We start from the raw sequence: 16,431 nt of genomic DNA, 5'->3' as shown, positions 1-16,431 counted from the left end.
TTCAAATACATGGAAGCCACACCACCAAAGAGAAAGCAGAAAGAAATGGCGATGGTTGGAGGAGTTCAATTCAGCCAAAAAAAAAGTACATATTGTATATTGATAATTTTTTTGTTGATCACTTGATTCATTTTTAGTTCTAAAAAGAGTATGTGATTTTTTTTATTTATTTCATTCATATCTGGGGAAAGGAGGGGTTGAATTCTAACAGATAGAATGCCTCTACTTCAAATACTCGTCTAAAGAGGTAGCTCAAAACAAACTGCAGAGGTGGGGTGGTGGTGAGGAGGGGGCGCGGGGGGCGGGGGGGTATGGGTCTTAAGTATCTCGTGCCACTCTGTTAAGCGTGATGTTAGGATGGCAAGTGTTCTGGATAAAAAGAAGGGTGGATGGGGAGGACTGAGGTAAACGTGCGCGCAGGCGCTCAGTGGGGAGCAAGGAAGAGGGTGGGGTGGGGCGGGGCGGGGGCGCCCCCCTCGGGCCCTGCCACCCCTTTTTAGCTGAGGTAGACGGCGTTCTACTGTGGAAGCATGGATACACAACTTCTACCACAATCAACATATTTACATTCGGCATGAAGACACAAATGAAATCATTTTCTAATCAGGGTTTTCTTTTTTTTGTGGGGATTTCTTTCCGCTTTCCTTACCCCTCTCCAAAGTCAGTTTGTGTCACAAAAAAAAACAAAAAAAAACTTGTGGGTCACAGAATGTTTAAATGAGCTGACGCTATAGCAACTAAAAAGAAAAATGCATCCATCAGTGCGACTCCCCTCTACCCTCAGCATGCAGTGATCGACGTTAACATTGACTCCATTAAGTCAGCTGGGCTGGGATGGTCAGGCTTGGGCCCTTGATGTCAACATGGTGGAACCCCACCCTGCCTGCACCATCCTGGCCCACATAAAGTCAGGTTTGGACAAATTAAAGTACCATTACCAAGAACAAAGTCAGTCCCAAAACTAAATGGCATTGCTGTAATCGTGTACGGTTGGCATTTGTTAGCGAGTTGATTTGTACGTTTCCTTCCAAAAAAAAAAAAACAAAAACAAAGATGGTTGGACCCTCAGGGGAAAAACTGAGGCGATTCTCTCTCTGGATACTGGTGTCAGCCGCCAGCTGAGGCGCACCAACTCCGGCTCTGGGGCTGCTATGTACAAATAGACGTTATGTACAGGGTCATCTTTAGTCACTCACACACATGTACAATGCCACCATAAAGCACTAGAGTTGAAGGCAAGGGTCAGTTGGCAGCCGACCGCTAAATTTTAAATTGTTTTTTTTCTTAAAAAAATAAAAATGTTCAAAGACTATCAGCTTTATAAAGTATACAAAATACCACAAAAGCAAAATAAAAAAAAGAAAGGAACATTTTTTTTCTTATATATTTATATATAATCATTTTCTTGTCTCTTCTTTTGAGGTACTAGATCCTGAGGTAGTTAAGTAAAATGCATATTAAATTGGTTTTCTCGGGCAGCAGCAGTTCAGCACCATTTCCCAACGTGTCAGTCACACCGCTGCCCTCACCTCTAAATATGTATATATAAGTTTATGTGTATATATATATATATATTCATCTATATTTATAGGTCTATCTATAAAATGCATCCGAATTTCTATAAAATGCCACTTTCATTATTACAACGGCAGGACACCCCCTTTTTAGGGGTCCTAGCCTCAAACAAGAATCTTTCCCCTAAACATGGCCCTACCAATCCGAGCCAACTCTCCCCCCAAATAAACCTCTGGCGGTCCCACCAGGACCGTAAAAAGCAATGCCTTTTTTTTGTCTTTCCGCAGAAAACTCATGAGAAAGCTTCATCAGCCAATTAAACACTGAAAAAAGTCTCAACCAAATCTGAAGTCAACCAAAACATCTTTGTTGGGTTTGAGGTACCACACCAAAGAGGTGATAGGAGTGGGGGGTCGGGGAGGGGGCTTACTTCTTCTTTAGTGTTGCAAGAGTTAAAAAAAAAGGGTGGGAGTTACAGACACACCCGTGAGGGGAGGAGGAGGAGAGCGGTCGAGGTGTGTACGGTGTGGGCAGGTGACGTCGATGGGAGCCCCCCGATACGTTCCCACAGTGATGCAGAGAGGTGAGGTGGGTGGAGGTTTAGAGGTGTGGTATAACAAGGGAGGACAGGGAAGGAGGGCGGTCTTCTTCGCTGTACTTGAAAGTTCAAGCGAGGCAAAGGAGGGGCTGGATGTTTTGGTAGGTTTCTGGTAACCTTTGACCCCTGAGATGAGCGTTCGTAACACCTCGTCATCTAATCCACCACCCCCTTCCCCCCGGACTCTGCTGCATCCGTCGCCCGACTGTCTTCGTTTTAGTCGGGCAGCTTCAGTCACCATTTCCTCCAGGAGCCCGCTGGAGAGTTACTTCCTGCGGGGCAGCGGAGGCTGGGCTCCAGGCGCCGGCTTGGGCTGCTGCTGTCTCCTCACCTGAGCCAGGATCTCCTGGATTTTCCTCTGGGCCAGCTGGAGAAGGAAAAAGTTGACATAAATCCAAAACTTGAAGCGTGGCTGGTTGTGTTAATTTTATTTTTACAATAAAAGACCACCACTCCTGGACACCCTGACAGACGACTTTAGGAAGCGTGACCCACCTGGCATGCAAAGAAGTGCCCGCTGATCTTGACGATGACCTGGTCGTTCTCGTCAGGAGTCTGGTCCCTGGGCACCACCACTTCAGCGCAGGTTAGGTTCTGTAACTCGTTTACCTGCGAACATCACAATGGTATCGTAAATGCTATGGGGACCCCTGGTGGGTCGTCCAGGGTTGCCGCTTTTGAATTTACCGTTTTTCCACCCTTGCCAATGACCCGTCCGGCAGCAAAGGAGGGAACTTTGATGTGGGCCTCCAGCTTCACCTCCTCCTTGGGTCCGAAGAAGTTCTCCTCCTTCAGCTTACCAAAGATGCGACATTGAGCCTGCAGCAAATAACGAGGACACTGCAGTTAGTGACTGAAACGTGCCATTTATTCCTGTTATCAAGGTGAGGTACAACACCTTAAACTGAGCCTCTGGCGGGCCGACAATGATGACCATCCTCTGTTTGGGATCCATCCCTTCTGCAGGGGCAATCTGAAAGCAGCGGTGTTATGAACCCTTCCCGTTTCTACCAAACGCTGGATTACATGGAGATTTCCTCGGAATTTCCTCACCTTGATGGAGGCTCCGGCAAAGTGGGACAGCTGCTTGATATGTTGACCCTGTTTTCCGATGATGGCTCCTACGGCAAGTGCAGGGATGAACAGGTGGACCGTCTCAGACTCTGGGTGTCCCTGGTGAGTATGAACACGTTGCTGCTAATTGGGCCTGCATGCCGTCACTCAAAGCACGAGTCACATGCTCATTAGCCAGGCATTGGCACCGACAGATGCTACAAAGCATGGAGGTAAACACTATGCATGTATGGCTGTATGCATGTATGTATGTATGTATGCACACAAGCAAAAGCTCCTCACTCATCTGTCCACACCAATTGTGTTCGTTGACATGGAGAAAAGGACTCAAGCCGACAAGCACATGCCAAAGCAACAGGTGGCGCTATTACGCCTATTATGGCCCATGAGGCCATTACAATCAACCAAGACTTACTTGTGAATATAACATTACTACAAGAGATGCTGCCTACATCTGATGTACCAGTAGTAAAGTGCTGGGCAATATTAGTATTAGTAGAAGTACTTTAGCAGCACAAACATGGAAAGCATCCTTTTCAGGCTTATAGCCACAAAAGGTCGCAAATCATTGACTACAATGCGATGTGCTCATGCAAAACGCTCCTCTTCAAAAGACAAGCTGCGTTTCCCAGCCCTAAAGTCAATCACACTCAAGCATAATTGATTTTGGATCGAGACCAATACACCAATCAATACGCCAGCTAAGGGCCAACGACTTGCTCCGACTGCCGTCATGTCAAGGAACCTTTTCTCATCTTCCACTCCACTAGACCACACTAAGCTGTCTGTGCCCACGCTGCAGGTGAAAGGTCGCACAAAGATGAGGACCGGAAAGGGCACGTAGGTCGAGGGGCAGCTTGAGACCGTTATGCGCAGGCAACCCCTGTCAAGTCATCCCGCAGAGAGCAGCCGCAAGCCGTGCAAAGCTCTTTGGGGGAAGGGTGACTTACAGCGTGGGGCTGGCTACTGGCCGACATCATAGAAGCCCAAAATGACCCCTCGCCCCCGTAAGGACTGCACTACAGGAAGAAAAACATAAAAGGGGGTTGCTAGGGTCTAACAAATGATAGATGGCAGTGGCAATGGCCTGACTGAGCACTCTAAACAGCTGTTTGTCTACGGGACACACTAATAAACATGATTTGACGGGATCACTTACTCCGAACGCTGAGCCGCCAGGTCCGGGAGGGGGCACATGGGACATGGATGGACCCATGCCAGGTGCGCCACTGGGGAACAGACCCAGAGCGTTCAAGTTTAAGCCTGGAATCAGGTTGGACTGGAGCTGCGGAGAAATAGTTTTAGTATGCAAAATCAGGGGAGGGGCGGCTATAATTCAGCCCAACAAATAAAACCAAAGCATTACAGCTGCTTAACATTCGTATAACAGCCATAACATTAAGGACAGTTGCATAATAAAATCCTGCTGAGTTTTGATTGACACTGCAAATGGGATATTAAGTGAGTTAATAAACAGTATTTATTGTGCTTTTCAGCAGTGGTGAACTGCACTGAATCAAACTGACAAGCTCTTAGTCCATTTTTTTTTGTCCTTGCCAAATAAGACAACGAACGCTCACGTTCATGGCAGCCATGTCGCTCTCATATGACTCTCTGATCTTCTTCATCACTTCCTCCTCTGCTCTGGCGCATGCCTCAATGGAGCCCTTGACTGTGATGGTCCGCTCTGGGTTATACAGGGTCAGGTCCTGTAGGCTGGATGGGACGAGTAGCGTGAGAAGAAGCATTTTGACGGACAAAAAATAAGTTCAAATCTTACGGTGAGATTGTGATCTTGGTCCCCGTATCCAGCTCGATTTTCTTCAGGTTGCGTCCTTCCTTTCCAATTAATCTTCCGACAAAAGTGTTGTGTACTAGAACCTTCAGCGGGATCTCCTCAGTGCTGCACAAGACAGAAGCATGTTGCAGTTAACTCACCTTCACGCTGAACATGAGCTGACATGAGACCTCTGGTGATGTGCATGTCTATTTTTAGGCTTCACGCAGCCTCATTTATATTACAGGATAGCATGACTGCTAATAAATACTCTCAATGGTGTGTTTAGCTGGACTTTTTCCATGTGCAGCAATAATAAAAAGTGCAATTGCCCCACAGAGTGCACAAACTCACAACTTTGTGTCAAGTGCTTCCTTTTGCATGATCTCCATGATGGTTCTGCAGGCATTCGAGCAGCCTTCTGCCGTGGAGTGAATCGTGATAGGCTTCTCTGCGGCACCTGCGTTCTCTTTCCGATGGATGTCAATCCTGGAGTGAAGGATTTCGTGGTGGGATTTCATGCCATGGTAAATAAAATAAATAAATAAAAACAGTTTCTCCTCTCAGTACTGACTTTGAGTGGGTCTGTTTTGTGACGTTGCGTATCGTTGCACCCTCCTTGCCAATGATGGCTCCGACGAACTGCGTGGGAACGAGCATCCGCAGAGGGATGTCCGACTGGACTTTGGGGCGGGCGCCGAGACTTGGGGAGCCGGATCGCGGCGGCCCGCGGGCATTGAAGCCTCTCCGGCCTGCTGCTGGAGGACCCTCGGGTGCGGCAGTCTCGTCCGGGATGTACGATACCTTCAAAGCGCTGTTGTCCATCATGGAGCCGTTGAGTTTCTCCATCGCCCTGGGAAACAAAGGCACGGCCGTTTGATTGCATCAGAGCGGCTGGAATGAAGCTAACTGTTTCAAGGTCGATCTCTGCTTTCTGCTCAACCCGGACTAAAAAAAAACAAAAACAAAAACATTCACCTCGCCTGTAAAGTTAGCTTTTTTTCATTATTCTTCAAGTTGTTGTGCATCCCCTACTCTGGAAAGCGCCCTTTCACCCTTTATGCAGACTCGACTACCTTTTTAGTCTTCCCAGCCATGAGTTATATCAATAGATTGGTAAAAATATTCGGGACATGATGTGCATGACAAGCAGGACAATTGAATGACATTACACAGCAAAGCTTTTAAGTGCACTTAATTGGCAAGCGACTGATTTGTGTACACTAGGGGGCACTAAATGTCAAATTTAACCCTGTTTGCAGTCACTGCCCGTCAAATCACATTGGCTTTTAAATGTGTGTCCCTCTACTGGATGGATAAAGTGTAGTTAAAAAAAAAAAAAAAAGACAACTTCTAGTAGACAATACATGTCAATGCATGTTTGTGTGTGTACTCACAGCCTGGCTTGGTCCTTGGCTGCATATCGAACATTGACGACTGCAGTCTCTGTCTCAGTGTTGACTGTGAAGAAGTGCATAGTCGAGTCACTCACTCATTATTGCCCACATGGTACTCAATGTATACATGTAAGGAAGGGCCTCAGATACCCAATGCTGCACCAGTACGTATTTACCTTGTTCACAGCTCTCTACAGCACCATACTGGGCCAACATGCCGTCCAAAACCTGGGGAAAAGAGGCATGATTAGGAGGCCAGTCCAGGGGAACCAGAAGGGCTGAACACGATGTTAACGTTAAATAGATACACTCATACAAGATTATTGTAGATACACTAATAAGATCCATTGTGTTTGTAGTTTAGCCACACCAATGGGGCAAATTATTAGAAACACCCCAGTGCACTGCAAACCACCATAAACATTTTTTAAATTAGTACCCCCAACAGAGTCATTCAGCCTTATAGTCAGATATGACACAGTACTTGTATTACATTACAGCAGACTGTGCGGTTGTATTTAAGGTTACACTTGGTGAGTGTTTAATGGGATGCTTTGTTTGCATTTATTCCACAAACAAGATAAATTAAGACAATTATTCATGTTTGTAACCGGGGGGGGGGGGGGGGGGGGGGCTTGGAGACACCATCAAGTTCGCCACTTGCCCAAAAGTGGAGACCAAGCGAGAGGGGCAGCAAGGGTTCTAAGCAGCGCTGAGACCTTTGACCATGCTCTGTTGAACCTGAGGCCACACCCCCAAAGAACTCAACCCCACTTTCCAACCAACAAGACCGCCCCCCCCCCTTTACACGCACACACACCCCTTGGCCAACCCACCAACCGAGCAGCCTCCCGCCTCCTTGCCATGTCAACTGCGACTCATTGGCTGCTGCTCCAACGAAACGCGGCGCCCCGATGCCGGCTGCCGGCTGGCTGGGCCGCCTGTCATTCGGCGGGGGCTGGCCAATGAGAATCCAGGGCATTCAGGAAAAGGGTGGGGTGCATTCCAGCAGGAAGAAGGGGCTGGGGGGAGGGGTGCAAGCTCATGCTACACATTCTGTGAATCAGAGCACATGGACGGGAAGGAAACGGTCCAGGCCCACCCACCCACTACAGCTTGTGAACACGGTACCATTCTCAGCGGCACGCTCACGTTGAGGGGCTGCACGCACCATGACCCATTGTCCTATCTACCTGATAAGATACATACAAGGCCTTGCCATCAAAAGATCCCAGATTAGCCTCTTTTTTTTTCTAACCCCCCCCCCTCCTCCCAAGGGAGAAGGAGACCTCCATGTCACCTTTTGAGAAGGCAAACAACTCCCTAGGCTACATACTAGCAACATGCGTGGACGTGGAGCTGCACTATGAGGGACACGCGTAGGCACCGCCAGCCCACCATTTTACAACAAAAACACACAGAGCCTGTCTGTGGGCATCTGATCACAGGGAGCGAATCAGGCTGAAATTGTAAAAATCCACGCATCTCAGTTACCATGTGAACCATTGTGCACTTCATTGAGGAAATGCTGAATTATGCTTTCCTAAAAAAAAATAAAAAAAATAAAAAAAAAAGAAGGGGACCAACACTCCAAGCATACACTGCACACACAAATACTAGTAGATAAATACTAGAGGGGGGCTAAAATACACGTATGTGACCCAAAAGAGCACAAAACAGATATATTGTACTGTACATCCATCACACTTGCACACACTGACGTTTAAATCATCATCAAAAATACAAACAAATATGTGGAATAATTGAGCCATATGGAATCTACTGGAGTTGAGATGTAACACTTATTTCATAAAGAGAATGGTATGCACCCTAAACACACACACACACACACACACACACAGTGCAGTGGCCTTGAAATCTGGCTGTGTAGTACATTTGTGTCTTTTCTTTAACATTGTTAGCCCTTTAAGAAATACAAAACATGGCATTTAAACCCAGGCGAAGACACTTGCTTCAGTTTGTTAGGAAATGTATGCCTAAAAACACAAATGGACCCACTAATGTGGAATGGGATCCTAGTACATTATAATGAAGCTACACGCCAATTTATTTGAATATTTCTTGTACATTTCTACACTTTGTACTATACATTACCCATAAAATGACTAGTTTGGTACTGTATTGCCCTGTAATTATATAATTCATGGGGTTTAGAGCATGGTGTATTTAAAAAGGTATTCAGTCACACACATATACACTTGTGTTTAATTCTTTTCAATAGAGTTGACCGATTTTGGAGACAAACTTGTGTTTCTCAGATGAAAAGGGGATTTTACGCGGTAGGAATTATATTTTCTACTCCTTCCGAACCACTGTCAAATACCCGACATGAGATTCATTCAGAAATTAGTCATATGGTAGGGAAAAAAATGTAGTGACTAACTTTGAGTTGCTTATGGGGAGCGGGGGGTTGGTGGGTCTACACGCTCGACCAGAAAGGCACATCTATTATTTTCTTTAGTGCGCCTTGCACATATGCACACATACACACACTGCACAAGACATTAGCTTCCACACTAGCACATGATGTGTGTTGAAAGACACCATAGCCTCACACAGAACATCAAGTGAGCCAGTCTGGTCTGAGAACTAACGACAGGATCCACTCAAAATTCTTTGGAGGCCCAACGTGTTGTCGTCCTCTGAAAATTTGTTGCGTATTAAAAATCCAAGCGTCACAATGTCAAATCATTTGTTCCGACCACAGTTGGCCCACTGCTTGGTGTGCTCGCCCGGCCTAAGCTGAGCTGCAGCCATGTGCAAACCAACGGAGCATGTGCTATACATGCTGAGAAAGAAAAAAAAAAAAAGAAGACCATACTGACAGAGCATGAGAGGCCAGTTGGGGTGCGCCATGGCGTCCCAAACCCTGGAAGCATTTAGCAGCCTGTTAGCACTCACCTCCCATTGCATGTCAGGCGGGATGTTCCTGATCTGCAGCTTACAGCTCCTGAGGAGAAAGAAGGGAGGATAAGTTAGAAGTTCTTTTTTTTTTATTTGACAAAAACCAATGAAGACCAAAAAAAAGAAAACCAATGTCTAAACCCTGCTTCAGTCATACGAGAGGCATCTGGTAGAGAAGTGACGTGTGCATGAAACCAGCAGGTGCATGGAGACCCTCACAGTATAATAACCGCAGGGCCAAGGGACAGTGGATGGCTTCAATTGTTCTCCGTTTTTCAAAAAGTTAAAAGCACACCACGCCCAATTGGATCACAATGAAAGCAAGAAACACTACAAGGCACAAAAAAAAAAAAAAAGATGGCGGCTACAGTGCACCAAACAAGCACCTTGTGGAGCATATGATGTTCCCTGGAATTGACACATGGTACATTTCCATGGGAGCCACCAGCTGTGCAGGACTCAAAGTGTGTGCACTTTAGAGCCAACAGTGCGGTAGCGGTTTGGGGGGGGTGACGGTAGCACAATTAAGACAGCTACACGTGGGGGGTCACATGACTTGCAATGGTGTGGCAATGGAGGGGGGACGCTGTATAGAAAATGGGAGGCCACTCCAAAGTCCACCGCCTGTTGACAAACCTGAAGGGTCGTAACGTACATATGGCGGCTTCATGTGCATACACAAGACACAACGTGGGAGACACACAAGCAGCTTCAGCAGGATACGTGCATTTCTTCCAAATACATTTTATAAATCCTGGGGATATTCTCCTTATGATAAAGACACAGCTTTGGTGTTCATGTACAGGGTTACACAAATTGTTATTTTTCATTCATTTTCTGGCGTTTGTGCTTTGAATGTGATGACTTTTTTTCTCTGGGGTTGGTTAAAGGAGCAAACCAAAGACTTTGGAAGAAGTTAGGTCTTCCATCCCACAGGATTTCCTGGTGAAACCTGTTGGAGATTCCTGCAAAGCTGGTAGCCACTTCCTCTGCTCATTAACTTTTTAATAAAATTCCATTCTAAAAAAGATTTCCTCCAATATCCTTTTATTGCAAAAAAGAATAAAATAGAAGAATGTATTACTGAGCGCACCTATGCAGGACCTGATTGACATGTCACCTACTCAACTTTAAAATGGAAAAATGGCATAGAAAATTCACAGATAACCTTCAAGAGGAATTCCAGCCCTTTCCGGCCAACTGTGCAACCATTCCTGGCTGATCCGCCTCCCCCCTCTACCACCACCACCTCCGCCTCCCCACATTCTGTATGCTCTGCACTGCGGTGGGAACGCCATGCGAAATGTGCAAATGCACCGGGGGCCGACCTATAGCTCCCACAGACAGAAGAAGTCAGCCAGGGTTAGCTGGGTGGAGCAGAGTGGGGGTTGGGTCCTCTATACGTCGCCTGGTCCCCGTGCAGCCCTTTTTGAGTTGGGGATGGGTGATTGGGGTGTGGTGGTGGTAGCGGTGTAGGGTGATTGGGGAAGGGGCAAGAGGGAAGGGTAACAAGGGCCCACTCTACCCCGTGGGGGTGGGGCCCCGTTACCATGGACACGGGCAAGTCCACTGACAGGAACATGTAGAGCTGGGCTAAAAGTGGGAGGAAGGAGGGGGGGGGGTGGGGAAGGCCAGGAGTGACTGGTTTGTCATGTGACGACCATGCTGGGGTCCTTATCCACTTTTCAAATAGACTGGCTCACCGATGGGGTCCGGATGATCTGGAAACTAAATTATTTTCCTATGGATGCTCTGCAACAATATGGCGGGACCACATACCGGCTTCCGGGGGGGTCTGACTGATAGAGTTCCACATGGGCTGAGTAGCACCACCACCATCACCACCACACAAGAGCCCCTAAAAGATACGTTCAGGGACTGGCTTCCCTCTGAACATTCCAGTGAGTTGAATATCAGCGAGAGGTGACTCAACTGAAAGGACTGTTGCGCATTTGGGTCTTCGCCGCCCCCAAACTTCCATTGACAAAATACGTAGAAAGTCAAATAAAAAAGGCAACAAGGGGCCACATTCATAATTCTCAGTACGGTTCAATCTGTTTTTCTTTTTTTTTTGGGGGGGGGGGGGGTAGGTGGGCCCCACAGTGACCTTGTGACCTAAAATTCCCAAATCCACGTGTGTCTTTTAGTTAAAGGACACATTAGGATTCAATATGATACCAGAGTAACAATAAAAGTGTTCAGAATATATAGATTTTTTTCAAAGTACTTGAACAGCCATGACCCCCCCCCACACTTCCCTCTTATAGCCAACGCCATCTTTTTTTTCCCCTGTACATGTGACTCAGCGGGGATTTTGTGATGCCTGCTGCATTTTATCCACTTCCACGTACAGAAACGTGACTAAGGACATAAACACCTACACACTAATCACAAATCTGTCAAAACTGCACAATGAATTTTCACAATTAAAAAAACATATGCATTTTAAAATTTCAACTTAATAGGACCCAACCATTTTACTTGAAAGGACTTTTTTTTGCACAATTTAAATTCAGAGAAAAAACAACAACAAAAATAGTCAATACATTTCATTTTTTTAGATTCAAAAATAAATTCATCATAAATATCAACAGACACACAAATTAATCCCCTCCACAGGACAAGATCTCATTTGATGACATTTGTTACATTCACCATTACTAGTTTATTCTCACAGCCTGTTTTAACCTTTTTAAGTGCTCTTTATTAACCCCAAACAGGACTACAGCTTGCATGTCCCCCTGCCTGCTTATAGCACTTCCTTTTCCTAAAGAGTCCAAAGGTTAAAGGCATGGTGATTGGCCAAGCCCCCTCCTACCCAGCCCCCCAGCTGATATTTGCAGAATGCAAAGAATGGCCCAGCATGTGTGTGTGTGTGTGTAGTCTATACTATCAATATATACAATGTTGCTCTGCTTAGCAATAGTTTCATGTTGAGAGGACGACTGTGTTGCATTAATCACACACACACACACACACACACACACTTGTGTGTAAAAACTCAACACACCTTAATTCATTCAAGACAAAATTCCAACCTAAAGCCTACAAACAAACCATAGAAATGATTTGACGACATTCTGGTGGGAAACACAGTTCAGTAAAAATAATTATTTCTGCCATGATCTGCATACTTCCAAAAAGTCACTCCCAGCCATTTTAAACACCCAAACGTCCTCCTACGAGTCTTTAAATTGGACTTTTGTATTTTTAAAAGCAGTGATAATTCAAGCAGACTACACACGATGCACGGTGTGGATCGTTAGGATGACAAATCAATTACGTTACCACACGAAAGCTGTTTAAATATAAAATATATATATAGATTTAAATGAAAAATACGACACTGCTTCAGCTCCACCTTCAAATCGTTAAATTGCGACTACAGTGGGAGCGTGGGGAAATTGTGCAACGAGGTTTTTGCGTGACTTTGGGCCCCAAGCTTCCAATTCTACATCGCGTCTGGGAGTCCATCTCATGCAAGAGAGAGAGAGAGCTGCACATTGTGCAAAGAAGAGGGCGGAAGCTAGCAGTGACTAGCAGATCCTTCAAATGGAGGACTCCATAAGGCCTGTGTTGCACCCCTTGCCTCCGTGAATGGCGTTATCTGTGCAGCCATCATAGTTTGAGAAGCACCTTTTCTTGGATGGCTATTAAAAAAACCCGTGTGTGTACGTTTTATGGAAATATGTGCAAAAAATGTGACGGTTGCGCCTAAAGGCAGGCGTTTTTTGAGCACCCCACAGTCATGGCGAAGGGGAGGAGGAGGGGGGTTAGCTACAACAACCATACGCCCCTTTTCATTGACCCCCACAACATTTAGGGGGAGGGGGACACGTTAAACAAAACAATACATAAACAAACTTTATAAAAACTTTAAAACGCTACCTTTGACGTTTTGGCACGGAGTGTTCCACTTCGAGAACTTTCCCATGGAGTTCAACTTTACCTAAAAAAATAAAATAAATCAAGAATCACTCAGTTAGTTGATGAAAAGGGTAGTGAATGTGACATTTCTAGCATTTAAAAGGATTTAGAGGAAAGAAAAAAAGGCAAACGTGTGCTCCATAGTTGGCCTACATTTGTGCAACACAATTAAACCACCTGGTGTGTCAGCATGGGCAAAATGGCTTCACAACACCAACAGCGACTTGCATCCACAAAAGAAAGCTTTAAAATATATTTAAAAAGCGGGTTTTCGGATAGTTAAAAAAGCAGCAACAGACACACACACACACACACACACACGACGACGACCTCTAACCCGGACCAGGGCCCAGCAGCAAGGCTCGATACAGACATAAGGCACTGCATTTGTTTTTAAATAGAGGACAATAATGCATGCAAATAGAGGTATATAACACACTTGTTCACGTCTCACCTGAAAGAATATCGATTGCCTTCATTGCAGTCTTCTCATCGGGACAGTCCACAAAGGCATAGCCGGTCTTGACCAGAAAAGGACCACTGTGGGGGATCTTCCATTGCTCAAAGATAGTTTCGAAGTCCTCCTCGCTGGCCTCTGCGCTCACGTTGCCAATGTATAGCTTATTCATGTTCACAACCAAAAAAGAAAAGAGACAAAAAACACCTCTATGCTTCCGACAGCGGGTGTGTGCACTGTTTGGAGTATAAAAAAAAATAAAAAAAGCAAAATAAAAAAAACTGAGTGGACAGATAGATTTAAACTGGCAGCCTCGCACTGGCTTCGCGCTCCCTCGTCGCCCCTCTTCTCTTGAGCCGCGCAATAAATAAACGCTTAATTATTAATCTTTCAAAATGACGACGACGACGGGGGGAAGGAAAAAAAGGAGGAGAAACTACTTTGTGTCTTCCTCCGAAGCCTTTTTGGCAAAGAGACAGAGAATATCACACACACGGTAAAGGCAGGCGCCCGCCTCTGGGTCGACTACAACCAACAAGGAGAAGAAGAAGAAGAAGAGGCGAAGAAGAAGAAGAGGAGGGGGGAAAAATACGCGTTTTTTTGAATGAGCCACGTGTTCAAACTACAAATCAGCCCACACGTGAGGAATCCCAATTGCTCAATTAAGTGTTTGGGATTGGGGAAAATTGCTCGGGAATCTGGGGTGGGGACAGCAGCAGCAAGAGGAGGAAAGGAAGGGGAGTGGATGTGTTTTATAAAAAAAAGAAAAAGAACCTGAGCTGGAAAAAAAGATGGTGTATCTTTGCTAGGCTCGTGTCTCTGCCTTCTGATTGGTCCGTGCAGCTATAGTAAAACATGCACGCGCACGAGCACGGCTACGCTCGTGTTGCTTCTGCTAAATGGAGGGATGACACAGAAAGGAGGTGGGGCCATTCATAAATGATGGTGCTATATACAGATATATATTATGTTCAAACGTTATACGATATGAGAGATAATTTGAATAAAGAAAGAAAATGAGAGTGACCGGTACAACTCACTCACTTTGGGGGCCTCGTGCAACGTGGGGATGACACGTATTGCTATTCAAATGAGGGCGTCCATCTTCCCCTCGCTGCTTCCACTCCCAAAGTTTTTCAACAAAGCTAGCCGGAGTGAGCCATAAGCTGAAATACATTCACTTTCTCGCTTTTTGTGGACTACTTAAGCAACGACAACGTCCAATGGAACGCCCATCGGCGAGTCCAGGCTGCCATATTGGCGTGGCGAGAAGAAGGGGGAGGGGCTACAAAATGGCGTCCTAACGTATGTGGCCCAACTGGAACATATGAGGCGTATTATTCCAAATCTTGTCTTTTGTGTGGTCAAAGGTCACGACCTAGGGAATAGCGAACCTGTTGGTTAATCACATGCTACCTAATGAGACGTATCAAATTATAGCATAATAACGCCACACTATGGTTTGAATTGACAACATCACAGTCTATTATTGTTTACTATTGTACTGGTACTTTACAGTGGTGTAGATTTTAGCTTGATGCACTGCAAGCTACAACTGCAATACTGGTCAGAACATTTATTCTTCTTGCACTGCGTTACATATCAACCATCTATGCTAAACGTGTCCAAACTTTTTTCCCAGTCAAGTTTTGACATATTTTTAAATTGTGTAATTAGTAAAAATACATATATGCATGACATAAATTTTTAGCTTAGGATTAGTGCTAACATTTCAGCATTTTCTCTTTATATTGTTCCTTTTTCACCTACTATTTCCCCCCTTTTTTGTTTAATTTTATTTCCACAATGGTCCAAATGCCCACCACTACACTTTAGACACACCCCTGAGCTATGCAAAGTGACATACATCTCAAGCTATTTTACAATGGTGTGTACTTGTTTTGCTATGGTGTATTTCTATTATGGCACTACATAACATAACCCAAATATTCCAAATGCAAAGTACAGCTATACAATAATCAATAACAGTGTCAGTCCAAATGAAGCATGGTTATTGTTATGAAATCATGTTGGACTATGACATAAGCACTTAACTGCTTAAAAGAGTTTATGCTTGAGTAAGTTTTAATCCCATTTCCTGACACTGTACTGTATATGTCACCATCTCGGCATCACATAAACATCTAATTCATGATTTTACTGTGTTGTGCAGTGATTGTTATAGATTTGGTAGTCCACTGTGTGTTTTAGGGGTGTTTCATTGCATGTTTAAAAAGTAGAGCTATGTAAGTGAGAAGTTAAAATGATTATTTTTTTACATGGGAAAAAGTTCAAAAAAGCCAAACATGGTGGATGAGAAGATACATTTATGGTGGTGGTGTAGCAGTAGTGACGTAAATAACTGGCTGAAGGAGAAAATGACAGTGTGTCTGACTGCAACTCCTGCTTTGGTTTACATGCTAACTTGGGGGAGGTTTAAATAAAAAAAGAGAAGAGGTTTAAAAAAAAAAACAGTAGTAGGGGCCCTCGAGTGAGTGGATCAGAGCGGGGCCATGTCTGCCTTCAGTGGGTTTCCTCCCCGCACACCACTTGCTGCTCTGATTGGTCGGTACTCCTAGCCAATCAGAGGGCAGCACAGCCACTCCCACCTCTGCCGCTGGCTTCGGCCTCAGCGAGCTCGTTGATTGGTTGAATCAGAGCGACTATTCTATATGAACCAGCCCGCCAATAATGCCTTTAAGTCCACGTTTAGCCTGTTGAACTTTGACTCATACTACAGCGATGTAACGAAATATGAGCC

General features: G+C 45.2%; 1 protein-coding gene across 2 annotated transcripts; it reads right to left on the bottom strand.

The window, feature by feature from the left end:
- Positions 1 to 1,033: 1,033 nt before the first annotated feature.
- On the bottom strand, positions 1,034 to 14,925 carry igf2bp3 (insulin-like growth factor 2 mRNA binding protein 3). 2 transcript variants are annotated; one of them, XM_078791987.1, is made up of 16 exons: positions 13,668 to 14,925; positions 13,175 to 13,235; positions 9,284 to 9,332; positions 6,538 to 6,589; positions 6,362 to 6,425; positions 5,539 to 5,817; positions 5,319 to 5,453; positions 4,968 to 5,090; positions 4,768 to 4,903; positions 4,347 to 4,472; positions 4,138 to 4,206; positions 3,167 to 3,286; positions 3,012 to 3,086; positions 2,801 to 2,932; positions 2,609 to 2,722; positions 1,034 to 2,480 (listed from the first exon to the last, which is right to left on the bottom strand). In XM_078791987.1, the coding sequence occupies exons 1-16, from the start codon at positions 13,840 to 13,842 to the stop codon at positions 2,379 to 2,381; spliced, it is 1,812 nt and encodes a 603-aa protein (XP_078648113.1). In that variant the 5' UTR covers positions 13,843 to 14,925; the 3' UTR covers positions 1,034 to 2,378. The 2 variants fall into 2 exon arrangements, with proteins under 2 accessions (XP_078648113.1, XP_057903769.1); XM_058047786.2 differs by lacking the exon at positions 4,138 to 4,206 and having other exon boundaries at positions 13,668 to 14,921.
- Between the last annotated feature and the right edge of the window lie 1,506 nt (positions 14,926 to 16,431).

This window comes from Doryrhamphus excisus, linkage group LG7 (genome assembly GCF_037039965.1).
Source record: "Doryrhamphus excisus strain RoL-2023G ecotype Guam linkage group LG7, RoL_Dexc_Guam_v1.1, whole genome shotgun sequence".
Classification (NCBI taxonomy): Eukaryota; Metazoa; Chordata; class Actinopteri; order Syngnathiformes; family Syngnathidae; genus Doryrhamphus; species Doryrhamphus excisus.
This window is presented reverse-complemented; position numbering and strand designations above follow the sequence as displayed.

Excerpts from the sequence above, each read along its gene's own strand:
- igf2bp3 (XM_078791987.1), bottom strand. The coding sequence starts at position 13,842 with ATGAATAAGCTATACATTGGCAACGTGAGCGCAGAGGCCAGCGAGGAG. Across the intron at positions 6,426-6,537 it reads TGTAGAGAGCTGTGAACAAG|TCAACACTGAGACAGAGACT; the intron begins GTAAATACGTAC and ends ACTTCTTCACAG. Across the intron at positions 3,087-3,166 it reads TTGCCGGAGCCTCCATCAAG|ATTGCCCCTGCAGAAGGGAT; the intron begins GTGAGGAAATTC and ends CGCTGCTTTCAG.